The 16,358-nt window shown below is 38.5% G+C and overlaps 1 protein-coding gene across 1 annotated transcript in view; it reads left to right on the top strand.

Annotated features, from left to right (window-relative positions):
* Positions 1 to 355: 355 nt before the first annotated feature.
* Positions 356 to 16,358, top strand: part of Spta1 (spectrin alpha, erythrocytic 1) — a 71,097-nt gene continuing 55,094 nt past the window's right edge. Inside the window, exons 1-12 of the mRNA XM_005368593.3 lie at positions 356 to 455; positions 1,602 to 1,838; positions 3,324 to 3,449; positions 5,809 to 5,949; positions 6,661 to 6,807; positions 7,228 to 7,361; positions 8,199 to 8,343; positions 11,639 to 11,793; positions 12,633 to 12,768; positions 12,880 to 12,981; positions 14,100 to 14,237; positions 15,321 to 15,431. Of these exons, the coding sequence (XP_005368650.1) occupies positions 432 to 455; positions 1,602 to 1,838; positions 3,324 to 3,449; positions 5,809 to 5,949; positions 6,661 to 6,807; positions 7,228 to 7,361; positions 8,199 to 8,343; positions 11,639 to 11,793; positions 12,633 to 12,768; positions 12,880 to 12,981; positions 14,100 to 14,237; positions 15,321 to 15,431 (1,596 nt within the window). The 5' untranslated portion in view covers positions 356 to 431. The remainder of the gene's footprint in view (positions 456 to 1,601; positions 1,839 to 3,323; positions 3,450 to 5,808; positions 5,950 to 6,660; positions 6,808 to 7,227; positions 7,362 to 8,198; positions 8,344 to 11,638; positions 11,794 to 12,632; positions 12,769 to 12,879; positions 12,982 to 14,099; positions 14,238 to 15,320; positions 15,432 to 16,358) is intronic.

Genomic DNA, 16,358 nt, shown 5'->3' with positions numbered 1-16,358 from the left:
GGAGTCCAAGCAGAAGCAACCTGGAATTCCTTCCTGATTTACAAATTCTCCTACCTTAAAAGATCACTGAATAAAACACAGTCCAACACAGCCCCTTGCCTTTCATTGGTCACTCTTGCATCTGTACTTTTGCATCTGAAAACTTTGTTTTCTTTTCTTTTGTAAATTCCTGTTGAGGTCATGAGAGCCACAGCTCCCCAAAACTGCTGAGTCACCTTGTCTGTGGAAGTCAGCCACAGCCTCAACAGAAACTGTCCCCTGGAGATAATGCTGATTGTCTGTGCTTGGCGGGATTCTAAAACTTTTTTTCTCTTGCTCTTTGCCACATTTATGTTTCCAACATTTGTATCTGCGGTGGACTAAACATTCAAAGAACAATTTTTCTCTCTTCACTACATTTCATATAGCAGAATTTTAGACTTTGGGGAGAGATGGAACACCCTCCAAAGGAAGCCGTGAGTACAAATGAATCCCTGATGCAATTAGGAAAGCCATTTCCTCTGAACTTTCTATTCCATCTTTACCAGGGTCATTAAAATAACATTTTTTGACTCTACAGGAGGAGAAAAGTTTGATTTTAATTATTTTGTGAATGTTTCACTTTTAAAAATGACCTAGAACTTTACATTTAATAATAATAAAAACTCAACAATTACTTGCTAAAGTCCGATATATCATATACAAAACAACTAGGTAATTTGAAACCAAATGATACCTTTAATAGTTTGTGTCTCTGTGGAATGACTATAATTACTGGCCATGGAAAACTATTTATGAAAAATAAAAAAACATTAAAATATAAACTCTGTGCTGCATGTTTTAGATCTAAGAAAAAAAGGGAAGAAGTGCCTTCTAGAAATGGCCCTATGAAAAATTTTCTGGATATTGTTACACACAAACTTCATTTCTTTAAATTAAAACGTAATTTTGTCTTGATAATAATATAACATTTTATATTCCAAAAACAATTGCTGAAACAGTAATTATTTACAGTTGTGACAAGTGAGGAGAAGACTGGTGGAATTTAGATTTTCTTTTGCTTTTAAAATTTCCTTAGTAAATCAAATAAGAAGAGTATATAATACATAATCTATACTTTTGAATATGAAGAAAAATATTCATGGTTGTGTGTGTGATTCATTAAATTAATTACAAACTATCCCTGAATATTCCTTAAATTTACAGTATGGTTAGCACTTACTAATTATTTATGTTTAGCCTTACAAGGGAACAAAATATTTTTTTTTCTATCTGAAATTCTGTGATGTTGCTCCATCAGTCCAAATTTGTTCTTTATATAGGATATTTTGGATGATTAAGAGCTATTAATTTAAGCAATAGCTATTTTTAGTTAAAAATTATAGGTTATATTACAGCCCCTCCAACAGTATAAATTAACAGGCTTAAGAATGTGTAAACAGATTCGATGTGGGTCAATGTCTTGGAATATATAAGAAGGATAGGGTTATAAATATGAGAAGTAGCAGCAGAAGCATTATTATTTTTCTTCTTATAATCTTTATTTGACATAATTACCATACATATGTATCTTGGAATACACAACAATATTTGAAAACATGAAGAGACTTTCTAACTTCTAGGCTGTGGAAAGCAGTGGACCAAAGGTTTTGGAAACAGCAGAAGAAATCCAGCACAGAAGACAGGAGGTGTTAGACCAGTACCACAGGTTCAAGCAGCGTGTTGCTGAGAGGGGTCAGAAGCTTGAAGAGTCCTATCACTATCAAGTTTTCAGGAGAGATGCAGATGACCTGGAGAAATGGATCTTGGAGAAGCTTGACATTGCAAAGGATAAGAGCTATGAACCCACGAACATACAGGTGACTTAGTACTAGGAATGTTCCCCCAAACTGACTCTAAGTTGTCTAGAGAATGAAATTAGCTTTTCTTTAGGTTAATGTTGAGGGGTGGGTGTTAGCATTCATAATTCAGGGTCCCAAGGCTGATCTCAGGAAAGGCAGTGGCAGAAGGCCTGAATCTGCCTGCCTGGGAAACAGACAGCTATGCCATGCAGAGAGAGCTTGGGTATAGAGTTTATTTAATGGGTAAGGGTATTATGGAGTTGGGGTGGGGGTTGGAGAAGAGGCTGGAGATACTCTTGCCTCCTCCATGGGACTGGTAATTGGGAGTGGGTGGGGCTTGTCTCTTAGAGGGACAGGGTACCTAGGTGGCAGGACAGGACAGAAGATTGCAATGGATAAACACAACCTAATTCTATGTAGAGAACATAGCCAAAGTGGTGGGATGGGAAGTTTACAAATTCAGTTAGGAAAAGGATTTGTATATGTTGGACATATGAGACAGAAGAAAGAAAATAGACATCAAAGAAATGACCGCATATCAGCTGTTGAAAATACAGAATCATACTGCATCACATTGAAGTCTCAAAACTCAGAACTCACATTCTTATAATTAAGCATGTAGATGTCATAGAAAGTGTAGATCACTTACGAGAGACAAAAGTTCTACTTCTACATGATGGCCTCTTCTACTTCTTAACTTTTAGAACCCTACCTACAAATAATACTCAAACATGTCAGCATTTTTCGAGAGCTTGCTACACAAAATAGTGGCTGAAAGCTCAAGAAACTTGATATACCCTGTGCTTTCAGTATTGTGACATTAATGATGAATCAATTGACTTTCTTTTAAGAGAGTGAAAATTCACTAGTGCTTCAAAAGCAGCTGCTGTCCGTTCTCCTCAGCAGTGGGGACTTTTCTAACTTCCCTCAAAATAGTCCTTCATGGCTATTGTTATGTACAAACTAAAGGGTGTAGAACAAGTTTGGTGGAAAGTTCCACATTGGTCTGTTGACATACTGCAAAGCAAGATCATAATTGGTGATTAGTATTAAAAAGGGAATAATGCAGCAACATCCGGGTTATCTATATGTGCAGCATTAATTCATATAAGACAAGAGCAAAGCTCACTGTGAGCTGTTAATGGATAATTTCATTATTGTGGCGGCACTTTTTAAAAGTGAATTCAGTGACGCCATGTATTACATGGTTTTATTCACATAGGAGTCTATGGAGCCTTGAGTAGAATATTGTTTTATTGATAATTTTGCAAAAGAAAAGACCATCTGTGTGGCCTCTGGTTGAGGGGTTGTGTTCAGCTGTTCTACCTTGAGTGCATACTTGTTTGTTTCAGGATGTGGTTGTTTCTATTATGGCCGAGGGAAATTGCTGAGTATGGGTCTGGGTGTGAGAAGTCTGCTTAAAATAGAGAGGAGGAACAAAAAGTATTTGGTGTTCCCATGAGATTGCATTCCGTTACTCAGATCTCTGATTTCTAAACGCAGGGGAAGTATCAGAAGCATGAATCCTTTGTAGCGGAGCTGCAAGCCAAATCAAGGGTGCTTCCTGAACTGGAAGAAATCAGGGAAACCCGATTTGCAGAAGACCATTTTGCCCATGAAGACACCAAGGTAAAGGAGTTGTATGGTCTCAAAGTCAAGCCTCCACTTGCCACGTGTGTCATCAGGGTTTCAGGGGATTATGCTAGGTAAACTTTGATGTAGCTGCCTTAGAAAAAGGGCACAAAGCACTTTTTTTTTTATTGAAATGGAGGCCGGAGAAATAACAGATCACTCTTGTATATCATAGGTGGAGAAAGAACTATGGTATAGAAATATGATTTGGCAGTTATTATACTTGTCTTTTGGTCAAGATCAAGCCCACTTTAGCCTATCCCACATTGAAGGCGTAAGTCACAAAACAATTCCAAATCAGTTTAGAATTATGATTAATAAAAAGGTTATTTATTTAAGGGGAAAATGTACAGATCATTGCCCTAGACAACAGTACTCTGCGTGAGCAGGAATAGCCGGAAACGGAAGCTGGAAGCAAGAGAGCAAGTACACAGCTACCACTGCTTTTTAAAGCAAAAGACACCACGCCCTAGTGGGCCGGTATATTGGCTGAAGGAGCAGAATGTGCTCCCTCCCACAGTACCACATTTCTCAGATAAAATGACTTTCAAAAAGACTCTCATAATTATTAATTCTGACTTCAAAGTGATGTTTTCCCATTTGAATCTTTGAATTCTTCTTATTTGCCAGTGAAGGTTTGCTTTTTGTCCACACATCATGCCCCATTTTTGACAGTAAACTTTTTTATACTTTCCTTTCTATTTACAAAACAAAACAAAAATCCTTAAAACCTAACAACTTCAGAAAATTTCTTGGATGTCAAAACGTGAACATCATAGTCACTTAAATAATTACTTACCACTGTGTGCCTTTTCTTAAGGTCGTAGCTACTTTCTGACTAATTCATATTTTTTTGTTTTGTGTGCATAAAATTTTATCTTATGCATTTTTAAATTACATCACCAATATGCATTGCATAACTTTCAATTGAGGCTAGTCTTTTTATATACATTATAAATATTCTAGCCCATGCTAGTGTTAGCAAAATAGAAAAATGATTTTAACTAGAAAAATAATCTGATTAGAAAGTATTAACAAGAAAATCTCAGGTCTTGTCATTTTACTTAAAATAGAACTTTTCTATTACAATGTTCTTGCTAAATGTTTACATTATTTAAAATATTTAAAACTGGATATGATGTATATGCCTATAACCCTAGAGAGAAGAGGTGAAGGCCGAAGTGTGGTAAGTTTAAGCCTAATCTGGGCTACATAGTGAGATTCTGTTTTCTAAAAACCTATAATGCAAAACAAAATCAAAATGCCTGAGGTGTTTAGAACAACTGTCCATTATCACCACTGAGGTGATATTGGACACAACAGTAGGGCTCAGAGAAAAGTGTTTTATTGCAAAAACTTTTTTGTTTGTTTTTGTTTATTTGTTTGAGACAGGGTTTCTCTGTGAAGTTTTGGAGCCTATACTGGAACTAGCTCTTGTAGACCAGGCTGGCCTTGAACTCACAGAGATCTACCTGCCTCTGCCTCCTGAGTTCTGGAATTAAAGGTGTGTGCCACCACTGTAGGGCTGAAAGTACGAGATTTTTGAAGGGTGGTACAATGCTAGCCAGTTTCCCATGATTGGTCGAACATGATGTTCTGGTCTAATCTGGCATTTGAATTCTTCTACGTGTTGTCAAAACTATATAGTCTCCAAATAATCTTTCTGTTTTAATGAAAGAGTTTGCCAGTTACTCAGCAGAATTGTAGCTTTTAAACTTTCTGAAAGGAGTTCAAATGTTTCTCCTATGATGTTATTATGGCTGCTTGCTGTACATAGAACATTCTCTACTTTTTGTTTATACACCAGGAATCTTTCTGTCCTCAAGACTCAGTCAAAATGAGGACTCTTCTGTTCACCCTTCCCCTCTTTGTCAAGACATTTTAACAAAATTTCCTCCCATGGAAGATTATACATGGTTTAGCTTAGTAATTATGTGTGTGTGTGTGTGTGTGTGTGTGTGTGTGTGTGTGTGTGTGGTGTGTATTCTCTTGTTAGATATTTGTTGAAAAATTAGTATATGAATGAATAGGAGGGGCTATTATCAATCCAGTCATTTTTCTACAAAAGTGCCTTATTCTTCACCGATTCCATATTTCTGCACTTCATTGATTATTTTTAAATCATATTTTATTCATCACTGTATGTGGGCATACTTTTGTGTGTGTGTGTGTGTGTGTGTGTGGTGTGTGTGTGTGTTTATGGTATGTAGCATGGCGTGCTTGCAGAGAAATCAGAGGGTTCTCTCATTCCTCCATGGTTTTCAGGACTCAAACTCTGGCTGCAGGTTTGCAAGGCAAATGCTTTTCCCCACTGAGTTATTTGCCAGTCCAGCTACTCTGCCTCTCTCCCTTAAAGGCCCATCTGAAGCAACTTCACCACCTGTGGGATCTGCTCTGGGAGCTGACTCAAGAGAAGAGCCATGTTCTGCTTCAGGCATTGAAATTCTACCAATACTCACAAGACTGTGAAGATATCTTGGAGTGGATCAAAGAAAAGGTAATGGCACACATACTCTTGGGTGTTCTGATGGCTGTGTCCAAGCACTCCATAGTAACTCTTTACAGTGCCCTAGGTAGTCTTGAATAGTTGAAGAATCTGTTTCTAAACTTCATTCTTTGGGGGAAAAGTAAATTTTGGCAAAGATTTGGGAGGAATTCTGAAGATCAATGCTATAACCTAAATTTATGGGTGTGTTTATGGCAAAGACAAGACCTAACGCTGTGCTTTCAGTATGCTCTAGACTCATTACCCTTCTCTCCCCATGCTGCTGAGCTGCCCCACTTCAAAGACACTCTGGGTCTTGGCTCAATTAATTTCCACTCTTGCTTCTCAGTACCTACAACTATTTCAAGCATAGTCCACATTTGGGGCTGAAGTCTGATATACACAATAGCTCAGTGCTGGGCTTTTGGCAGATGCTTGATTCAAAAGGAGGCAGAGAAGGAAGAATTGTCCACTTGTCTTCTAACACATAGGAAGAACTTTCAGAGACTCTCGCAACAATCTCACCAAGGGATTATTCCAGAAAGCACTAATCCCCAGATCAAGTTATCATCCCCAGACTTACTCCTGCTTCTGGCTTTTTTCAGAAAGGGTCTCCATATGAGTTATCCTGAAAAATCAACAGGGTCTTGGGACTTTGGATCTTCAAAAATAACTCTGGATTATCTTTACTGGTGAATCTGTGTATGTTTTTCATACTTACAGGAAGCTATTGTGACATTAGTGGAACTGGGCGATGACTGGGAAAGAACTGAAGTCCTGCATAAGAAGTTCGAAGAGTTCCAGGAAGAACTGACAGCTCGGAAGGGAAAAGTGGACAAAGTGAACCAGTATGCTAATGAGTGTGCCCAGGTGAGGTGGAAACAAAAGAGGCATTCCAAGAAAAAAGATTGTGGTCTGAAAGAACTCATGCTCACTCATGGTGGGTTACGAGAGGAATGCGACATTGTAAGAAAATAGAGGGATGCACCTGCATGCGCTAACATGCCATGAGCATGCGCTAACATGCCATGAGCAGCTTTTTCTCTCCTCTGATTACATTCTCCGCTTTCTGATCCATGAAAATGGTAGTGTGTGTGTGTGTGTGTGTGTGTGTGTGTGTGTATGTGGTGTGCATGTGTGCATGCACACACACGCACGCCATGCCAATGGTCCGTCATTGCTTATGAAGCCATGCTTCTTTATATGACAGTGTGACAGGGTGTGATGTCTAACTTTGGTGTTAAAGTAATTTTTTGGTATGATATCATCTCTGTTGGTTTCTTTTCTTAGGAGAAACATCCTAAGTTACCTGAGATCGAGGCAAAACAGGCTGAGGTCAATGCTGCCTGGGATCGTCTCTGGAACCTGGCTCTCAAGAGACGAGAAAATCTGTCAAATGCTGCAGACCTCCAAAGATTCAAAAGGTAGGATGTTGGAGGTATAGCCCAGTGGGAAAGGCATGTGCACCAGAGGCCCTAGCTGGGGTCCCCATCACCATCTAAAGTAAGGTAGTAGAGGTAAACAGACTATAATCCTAGTCATTTCTCAAGTGGAAACTGCTGAATAAGTACTTCAAAAAGTATGACCTTGGGCCCTGTTGATGGCCATACATCAGATTTATTTGTATTAGCCTCTGTCTACTCCTGTCAGCAATTATTTATGAACATGTCAAAGGCCAAAGATCTTCCTTTTATTGCCTTTGAGGTAGCAAATGACTTAAGAACACAAAGATCAACTTGATATCCAATATTTAGACTTTGGTATTTAAACAATAAAAAATATAGCACTGCTGTGTTGGTACTACAGAAGCTGAAAGGGTACGTAAGAATTAGATGAGTTGGAGAGGAAGAATGAGTGGTAGTTGTGAATAGCTTCTCATGGGAAGTGTCTCTGACAGCTCAATAGCCATGAACCCCTAGAGTAGAACACGTCATTGAAAAAAAATATCTAAGCCAGGTGTTGGTGGCGCACGCCTTTAATCCCAGCACTTGGGAGGCAGAGGCAGGTGGATCTCTGTGAGTTCAAGGCCAGCCTGGTCTACAAAGGGAGTTCCAGGACAGGCTCCAAAGCTACAGAGAAACCATGTCTCGAAAAACCAAAAAAAAAAATCTGACAAGCAAGTACTTTTTAAATCAATTTATGCTCGCCTCTTGAAAAATAGAGCAGTAGCTACTTTAGAAAAGTATGTTGGTCCTGTGGGTCTGTTTGCCCTGTCATTCCTGCCATCTTGGATTCTTGATGCTCATGACACTGTCTGGTAGGGATGTCACCGAAGCCATCCAGTGGATGGAAGAGAAAGAGCCTCTACTCACCTCTGAGGACTATGGCAAAGATCTTGTTAGTTCCGAGGCACTATTTCACAGTCACAAGGGGCTTGAGAGGAATCTCGCTGTCATGGATGACAAGGTAAGCCTTTGAGAAATGGCTGGCTTTTGGCTTATAAAAGGTACGTGGTGATCCTCCTGCCTAGCACAATACTCAAGAAGACAAAGTAATGTCACATTTTCAATAAAAGATGGATTCTTCTGTGGTATTACAGTCTGTCTCCTCATTCTAATTCATATTTGTTCAGTAATCCCGCAAGTCCTTATTTTTTATTCACACTACTTTTATTTAAACATACACATCTGTTTCATATGCTTTCATATTTTGTCATATATTTTGGAACTAAATAAAATGCCTCCAAGAATAATTTATTATCCTCTCCTCAGTAAAATACCTTGGGACTAGAGTTATCCCTCTTAACACATTTTCTTCTGTGGCAGTTGGCTCCTAGATTGGCCCTTCATACTGTAAATCAGGGAAGAATTTTCTTTTTTCAGAAAAAAACTGAGAGATTTTAAAATCTAAATCTATCTTCTTACTCCCTTCTTTTTTTTAAAAAAAGTTTTTAATAATTTTACATACCAATCACAGTTTCCCTCTCTCCCCTCCTTCCACCCTCTTACCTTCCCTACTCACCACTCATTAACTCCTCATAAAGGATAAGCTCTCCCATGGGTAGTCAACAAAGTCTGGCATATCAAGTTGAGGCTTGACTAAGCCCCTCCCTGCTTCCTCAAGGCTGATATAGGCATCCCACCATAGGGAATGGGCTCCAAAAAGCCAGATCATGCACAATGGAGAGATCCTGGTCCCGCTCTCATCAACTGGACTCTCAGAGTTTAGTCCAGTGCTTGGTTGTGGATCTCTGTATCTGCTTCTATCAGTTACTGAAAGAAGGTTCTATAATGACATTTAGGGTGGTTATCACCTGATTATAGAAGGTCACTTAAGGCACCCTCTTCACTATTGCTAGGAGTCTTAGCTGGAGTTATCCTTGTGGTTTGGGAGGCATTTCCCTAGCACCAGGTTTCTTCCTAACCCCATAATAGCTCCCTCGATCAAGATATCTCTTTTATTATTCCCCTTCTCTTTCGGTTCCCCACTCTCCCATCTCTTCTTTCATGCTCTCATTCCCAATCCCCTCTTCTGTACCCCGCTGCCCCCAGTTTACCCAGGAGATCTCATCTCTTTCCCCCTTCCCAGGGCCATCCATGTGTCCTTCTTAGGTGCCTCCTTGTTATCTAGGTTCTCTGAAGCTTTGGAGTGTATCCTTTGCTTTTACATCTGGTATCCACTTATGAGTGAATACATACCATGGTTGTCTTTCTGGGTCTGTGCTACCTCACTTAAGATGATTTTTTTTCTAATTCTATCCATTTACCAGTAAATTTCATGATATCATATTGTTTTTTTTTACAGCTGAGTAAATACTCCATTGTGTAAATGTACCACATTGTTTTTATCTTTTCTTCTTTTAAGGGTCATCTGAGTTGTTTCCAGGTTCTTTTTATTATGAATATTGCTACTACGAACATAGTTGAGCAAGTTTCCTTGTGGTAGGATTGAGCATCCTTTGGGTACATTCCCAAGTTCACTCCCTTCTAAAATCTGAAAAGCTCTCATTTCTATGTCTAGAGAAACAGACCCAGACACACTAGAACTCAGAGCAAGCCTACATTCCTGGACAGTTTCCATCCTTTGTTTTTTCCACTCTTACTGATATTCCTGCCACTGTGGCCACAGCATCCAGCAGAAACTATTTAAGGGTAGACACACTTACTTTGGCTCACATTTCTGGAGATTTCAGTCTATTGATCCTCCGTCTCATGTGTTTTGGAAGAACTTCATAGTGATGGAAAATCAGTGGAGGACAGTTGTTCACTTCATGACTGATTAAGAAGTGTAACACCCGATTTCGTGTTACACCCTCGGTACAGTTCGCGCGCCACTGTACCGAATGCGAGTTGGGTAAGGGCCTGGAGATTGAAAAGAACACACAGAGAGACCAGGGTCATTCGAAAGGAGATCAGCCGAATGCCACTTTATTCAGCCTTTGGGAAGTCCTTATCTACCTAACTGCAGCACAAGGATTTCCGCCCAGGCAAGTGGGAAATTACCATATTAACAAAGGAGTGAATGCCCTACAGCTAACCACCAGCAGGGGCAGGGCTAGCACAGAAACACACAGGAAGCTTTAGTTAGTTGATCATAAACTGTCCCCACGAATGCACCACAGGAATAAGGGAGACCAGGGCCCTACAAAGAAGTAGAGAGGAGAATACAGGAAAAGAATAGAGCTAAATAGAATTCCCAAGAACATGTCTTCTTTGAACTGCTTCTTCAAACTAGACCCAACTTCCTACCTTTTATGACCCTACAACATACACACACACACACACACACACACACACACACACACGGTACCAGATTATAAATCCATCGAGAAATTGATTCACTGACGAGTTAGAGCTCTAGTTGTCTCTAGAATCACTTTGTTCTCACAGACACCAGAGAAGTGCTTTATTAGGTTAGGCATTTGTTAGCTGATCATGTTGGTAATCAAAACTTACCATAATACTCTATTTTACAACTTCAGTTTCAACTAAGGCAGACACCCATAGGTTTTTAAAAAAGAGGCAGAGTACAAAAAGATCAAACCTGCTTGCTCTGAATAAAGCCTGTCCCTGGGACAATTTCCACTGTCCCACTTCCGTTGTTCTTCATTTCTTGTTTTGTTGTTGGTCTATTTTCCCCTATAGGATTTAATGTGTTATGGTAACCAGATCTCAAACTCTCAACAATATCTGGTTACGTTTGAGAATAACTAAAGAAATAACGATGGCATGTGAAAAGTTACCGTTGTCTGCATTTTACTATAGTATCCCTGGCCCAAAACTCTAAATGAGTTCTGTGGTTTTCTTAAGGTTTGGGGCAAAAGGGTCCTTTCTGACTTTATAGATTTATAACATCTACAGAGGTATCATAGAGAGATGGTGAGGGATAACCATTGTTCCAAATTTTGCTTCAGACATGAGCAGACTGACTGAATGAGTAAAACAATACTTCTCTGTTGTCACTCATATAACATAGAAATAAGAATAATTTTTCCAAAAAAAGAAAAGAGTGTTTCATATGATATTATTAAATGAACAACATAATATGGAAAAATGCTTGGAGAGTGTGAAACATAGTATGGATAATAAGGATTTAAAAATTGTCATTAACATAGGATATATTTGTATTATATATTGTTAATATGAATATACATATTAATTATTACTATTCATGTGATTGTTTTTATTACCTTCTCTCCAATAAAGCTTTGCCAGGAGTCACAGTGCTTGAACTTTTAAAATGTTCCTTTCTTATTCCACAGGTGAAGGAACTGTGTGCCAAAGCAGACAAGCTGATGATTTCTCATCCTGCAGATGCAGCTCAGATCCAGCAGATGGAAGTGGAGCTGGTCTCCAACTGGGAACGCATCCGTGCCTTGGCCACTAACAGATATGCAAAGCTGAAGGCTTCTTATGGGTCAGAAATTACACATCTTCTTCTACTTCTTCCAGGGAGTCCCAAAGCAGAAGAGGGTTGAAAGGACTCTCAGTTAATCTGCCTGCTCTGTAGAGGCAAAGGAAATTTTAATTTGGCAAAGGAAGCCCTTTTGCAAACTTGTATAATATTCAGTATCAAACATCCCCTCAATTACACCCTTTATCTTTCTTGTCTGGGTAGTTGTAAGATTTTTTAAAGTAGCCTATAAAACTGGAAAGATCTTGACTCCAGCAAAAGTTGTAAATAAAGTTTCAAGCTAAAGAGTCAAAATGACCCCAGAATTGTATCCTGACTACCAGCTAAAAGTTTTAAAATCTGTGATAAGAAGGCTTAAATTTAACATTTAGTTATCAGAGACAGTAATCCAACCATCAGGAGATAGAATATAGTATTCACGTTATCATTATGATTTACAACCAAATGATGAATATTTAACTTTTTGAATAGATAATGATCTTACAAGTTTTCTTGATTAGTAGAGTAAATATTAGCTAAGATACGTTTGAGAAAAACCAACTCTATTTCCACTGATACTTGCATTATATGTATCCATTTTCTGACTGCATCATGAGATTTTACTCTGAGGTAGGTGTGACCTTAAGGTGACAGAATTATAACCCACACAAGGACACACCTACTTTAGGATCTACCACCCTGTGTGGAAATGCTTCATAACTACTCCACAGAAGGGAAAGGAAACACATAATATTAGAACAAGTGAAACTTACATGCCGTTGGTTATGCCACCCATAATTTTTGCTCATAGTCCTTTCAAATCAGGCATCTACTTCCTGTTTCTTATCCTATTTTTCTCACAGATACCATCGGTTCCTATCTGACTATGATGAGCTCTCAGGCTGGATGAAGGAAAAGACTGCTCTGATCAATGCTGATGAGCTGCCCACAGATGTAGCCAGCGGTGAAGCTCTACTAGCCAGACACCAACAACATAAGGTAAGGATCTAAGGCTTCCCCAGTATGAGAAAGGATAGTGGGATTTTGTTCAACATTGAGAAATCCTGGCAGTTCTTGCTGCATTTAAGACATTCTGTTTTGTGACCACAGCATGAGATTGACTCCTATGATGACCGATTTCAATCCGCTGATGTAACTGGTCAAGATCTGCTGGATGGCAATCACGAAGCTTCTGAGGAAATTCGTGAGAAGGTAAACTGCTTACACGCAGTGTGTGAAGTTTCAATAATATATTCTACCTTCATCTGCCTTATGCTTATATGGTAATCTCTCTTTGGAAAGGGGAAAGGAGACACTTAAGCCTGTTAATGGTGTGTCTGGAGTCCACCTAGTCCTTATCACATTGACTATGCTGAGTCACATGAAATCCCCGAGCAATTGCTCTGCTTTGGGCATGACTTCATCAATTCTCCTACTTACACCTAATTTGAAACCTTTATACCATCTTACGTCATTGCTTTATTTTATCACATCTTTACACTCAATTCTAGATGGTAAATTCAGTGACGCATGTTCTTTGATAATTGTTGGGTCTCCTAAATGCCTAGACCAGTGATACCATTTTTGCTCTCCTCTATACAACCTCAAATTAAGTTGATTTTTCAACACTGATGAGGATCATCAAGTGTCCACCTATTTTAGCCACTCCATTTTTCTTCAAAGTGCAAAGTATAACCTACGTGTTCATGTCCTGACAATATAATTTTCTTATGGTCTAATGTAATTTTTTTATTTTATGATTCTTTTTATATTTTTAAAACAATCATATTTTACATTACCAATCCCAGTTACCACTCGCTCCTGTCATTCCTGCTCCTCCCATCTTTTCTCCACCCCATCCCACATCTACTCCTCAGAGAGGGTGAGGTCTCCGGGGGAAAGTCAACAAAGTCTGTCACATCTCTTGAGGCAAGAGCAAGCCCACACCGCCCATATCTAGGTGGAGCAATGTATCCCTCCATAGGGAATGCTATTCTTTATCTCCGATGCTGCTCATTAACTCTGCAAATTTCTTAGTATAGCAGTCCTTATACTTCCTGTACTTTCATTCCCTAGCTCTCCCTATCTGAATTAATACCTTCTTTTTTGTTTTAACCATATAAAGCACGATACATCTCTTTTATGGTATTTATCCTGTTTTTCCTATACTGCACTTATCTGCTTGAATCTTGGGACCTTAGAAAAGTAGCTTACTTCTTACTCACTTTTGCAATTTTCTAATGGCATTGAATTTATTGACTGCTCAGTAAATGAAGGATTAAAATGTATTAGTTAATTTTTTCTGATACAACGTCCCTACCTTTTTTAAGATGACAAGACTAGCCAATGACTGGGCTGCCCTGCTGGAACTGTGGGACAAGTGTCAGCATCAGTACCGTCAGTCCCTGGATTTCCACCTCTTCTACCGAGACAGTGAACAAGTGGATAGTTGGATGAGCAGACAGGAGGTAACAGGAGGCACCGGATCTGTCTTCAGATATCACTTCTTCCATTCTTTATCTGCCTCTTTGACTACTATTAGCACACTCAAAGTCATTTCTTTAGTACAAAGATTTCTTAGGAACTGGAGGATGATCCATGGCAAAAAGTGAGCAAGCTGTCTAAGATTGCTGCTCCAATCCTATTTCATGTGCAAAGGTGTATAAAATATTTTAGTACAAGCTGGGTATAGTGGGCACACATGTGAAGGTGTAAGTCACAAACAATCCCACACCAGTTTGGAATTATGATTAATAAAATGGTTATTTATTTAAAGGGAAAAAACTTACAGATCACCCTCCCAGAAAACATCCCTCTGTGTGATCAGGAAAAAAGTCTAGTAGCTGGAAGCGAGAGAGAGAGAGAGAGAGAGAGAGAGAGAGAGAGACAGAGAGACAGAGAGACAGAGAGACAGAGAGACAGAGAGACAGAGAGACAGAGAACACAGCTGCTTTTTAAAGCAAATAAGACCACGCCTAAGTGGGCTGGTATCTTAAAGTCTATTGGTTGAAGGAGCAAAAGGAGCTCCCACAGCACACATGCAATCCCAACCCTCAGGGTGCTGAGTATGCAGGAGAATCAGATGTTTAAAAACTTCTGACGCTATCTCAAAAGCTGCATTTAAGTATGTGACACAGAGATTTTTGACTTTTATAGTTAAAGAAAAATAAAATAATTATCAAATTGGTACTGGCTCAGAAAGAAAAATGTATAATAAGTCAGACAGTGTTAATGAACAACTTCTTAAAAGAAGAAATTAGTCCTCTTGAGGTAGTTTTGAGAACTCTGAATAATATTTAGTTAGTTGAGAGAATTTCATGGAAATAGACTTAGAGATAAAGGTGAGAAAGTTGAGTGCAAGTATTAAAGATGATGAGTCTAAATTCAGTGTATTTGAAGTTAATTTCTGCATAATATTCTTATCTGTTCTAATTCTCACCTTGCTCTCCAGTTCCCTAGACTCCTTTCTTTGTCCTTGTCTCTAAGAAGTTCCGAAAAGAAAGGGTCTTGCCAATGAGGAAATCTGAGAAGTGTCTTTCTGTCTTCTACAGGCCTTCCTGGAAAACGAGGACCTGGGGAACTCAGTGGGCAGTGTAGATGCCCTTCTTGAGAAGCATGATGACTTCGAAGAAGCATTTGTTGCCCAGGAAGAAAAGATTATAGTAAGTGATGGCTCTGGTTGGACATTTGTTTCCTATTTACACGTACTGTTTCTGTGTATGCCTCTAAACAGAATCACTGTTGTGACTACAGGACCTAACATCAGGGCCATTCCTTGTAAATGGCCACCCCTTCCTTTGTTATTGATATCTGCTTGCATGTCTTCAAACACTATGCTTATCATGTAAAAGTGAAAACCAAATCAAGATTTATCTTTTGAAAAAATACGGGGAGAATATCCGAAGAAATAATAATAATACCCATTTTATCATTAAATTTCTTGATCTACAAAGTATATTTAGAAAGGGGTTTCAAGGTGATAGAATATCATTTCTTCTAATGGAGTACATACTTTGTATTATGTATTTTGACATATAAATAAAAACAATAGGCCTATTTTTAATATAGACTCTACATTTAAATGTTTAAAATGTGTTTTTTCTTTTCAATAATATTTTAATGTACTTTCCTCTTGGAAAGTTTATGTGTTTGATCATATTCATTTTTTCCCAAAGGAATATTTGTTATAATATATTTTAATTTTAATTTTTATCTAATGCTATTATAAATTTTCTGTGGAACTTATATTATAATATTATATAAATTTATCAATATAGGAGAAGGAATTCAAGAGCATGATGAAATACACTGTATTTTTAAATAGTTGAATTATAAGTCTTTTAAGTCTCCTCTATTAATATCACACATAAAGTGACACTTTATTAATTCATGTACTTGGTGTAGGTACTCACTGGTAAAAAGTTGCATATAGGATAATTCATTTTCAGGGGGATGTCTATATGTTTGTCTTTGGATTCACCTTCTTATTTAGCTTCTCTAGGATTGCGAATTATAAGCTCACTGTCCTTTATTTATGGCTAGAAACCAAATATGAGTGAGTACATCCCATGTTCCTCTTTTTGGGTCTG

Source organism: Microtus ochrogaster, unplaced genomic scaffold, assembly GCF_000317375.1.
Source record: "Microtus ochrogaster isolate Prairie Vole_2 unplaced genomic scaffold, MicOch1.0 UNK35, whole genome shotgun sequence".
Lineage (NCBI taxonomy): Eukaryota > Metazoa > Chordata > Mammalia > Rodentia > Cricetidae > Microtus > Microtus ochrogaster.
This window is presented reverse-complemented; position numbering and strand designations above follow the sequence as displayed.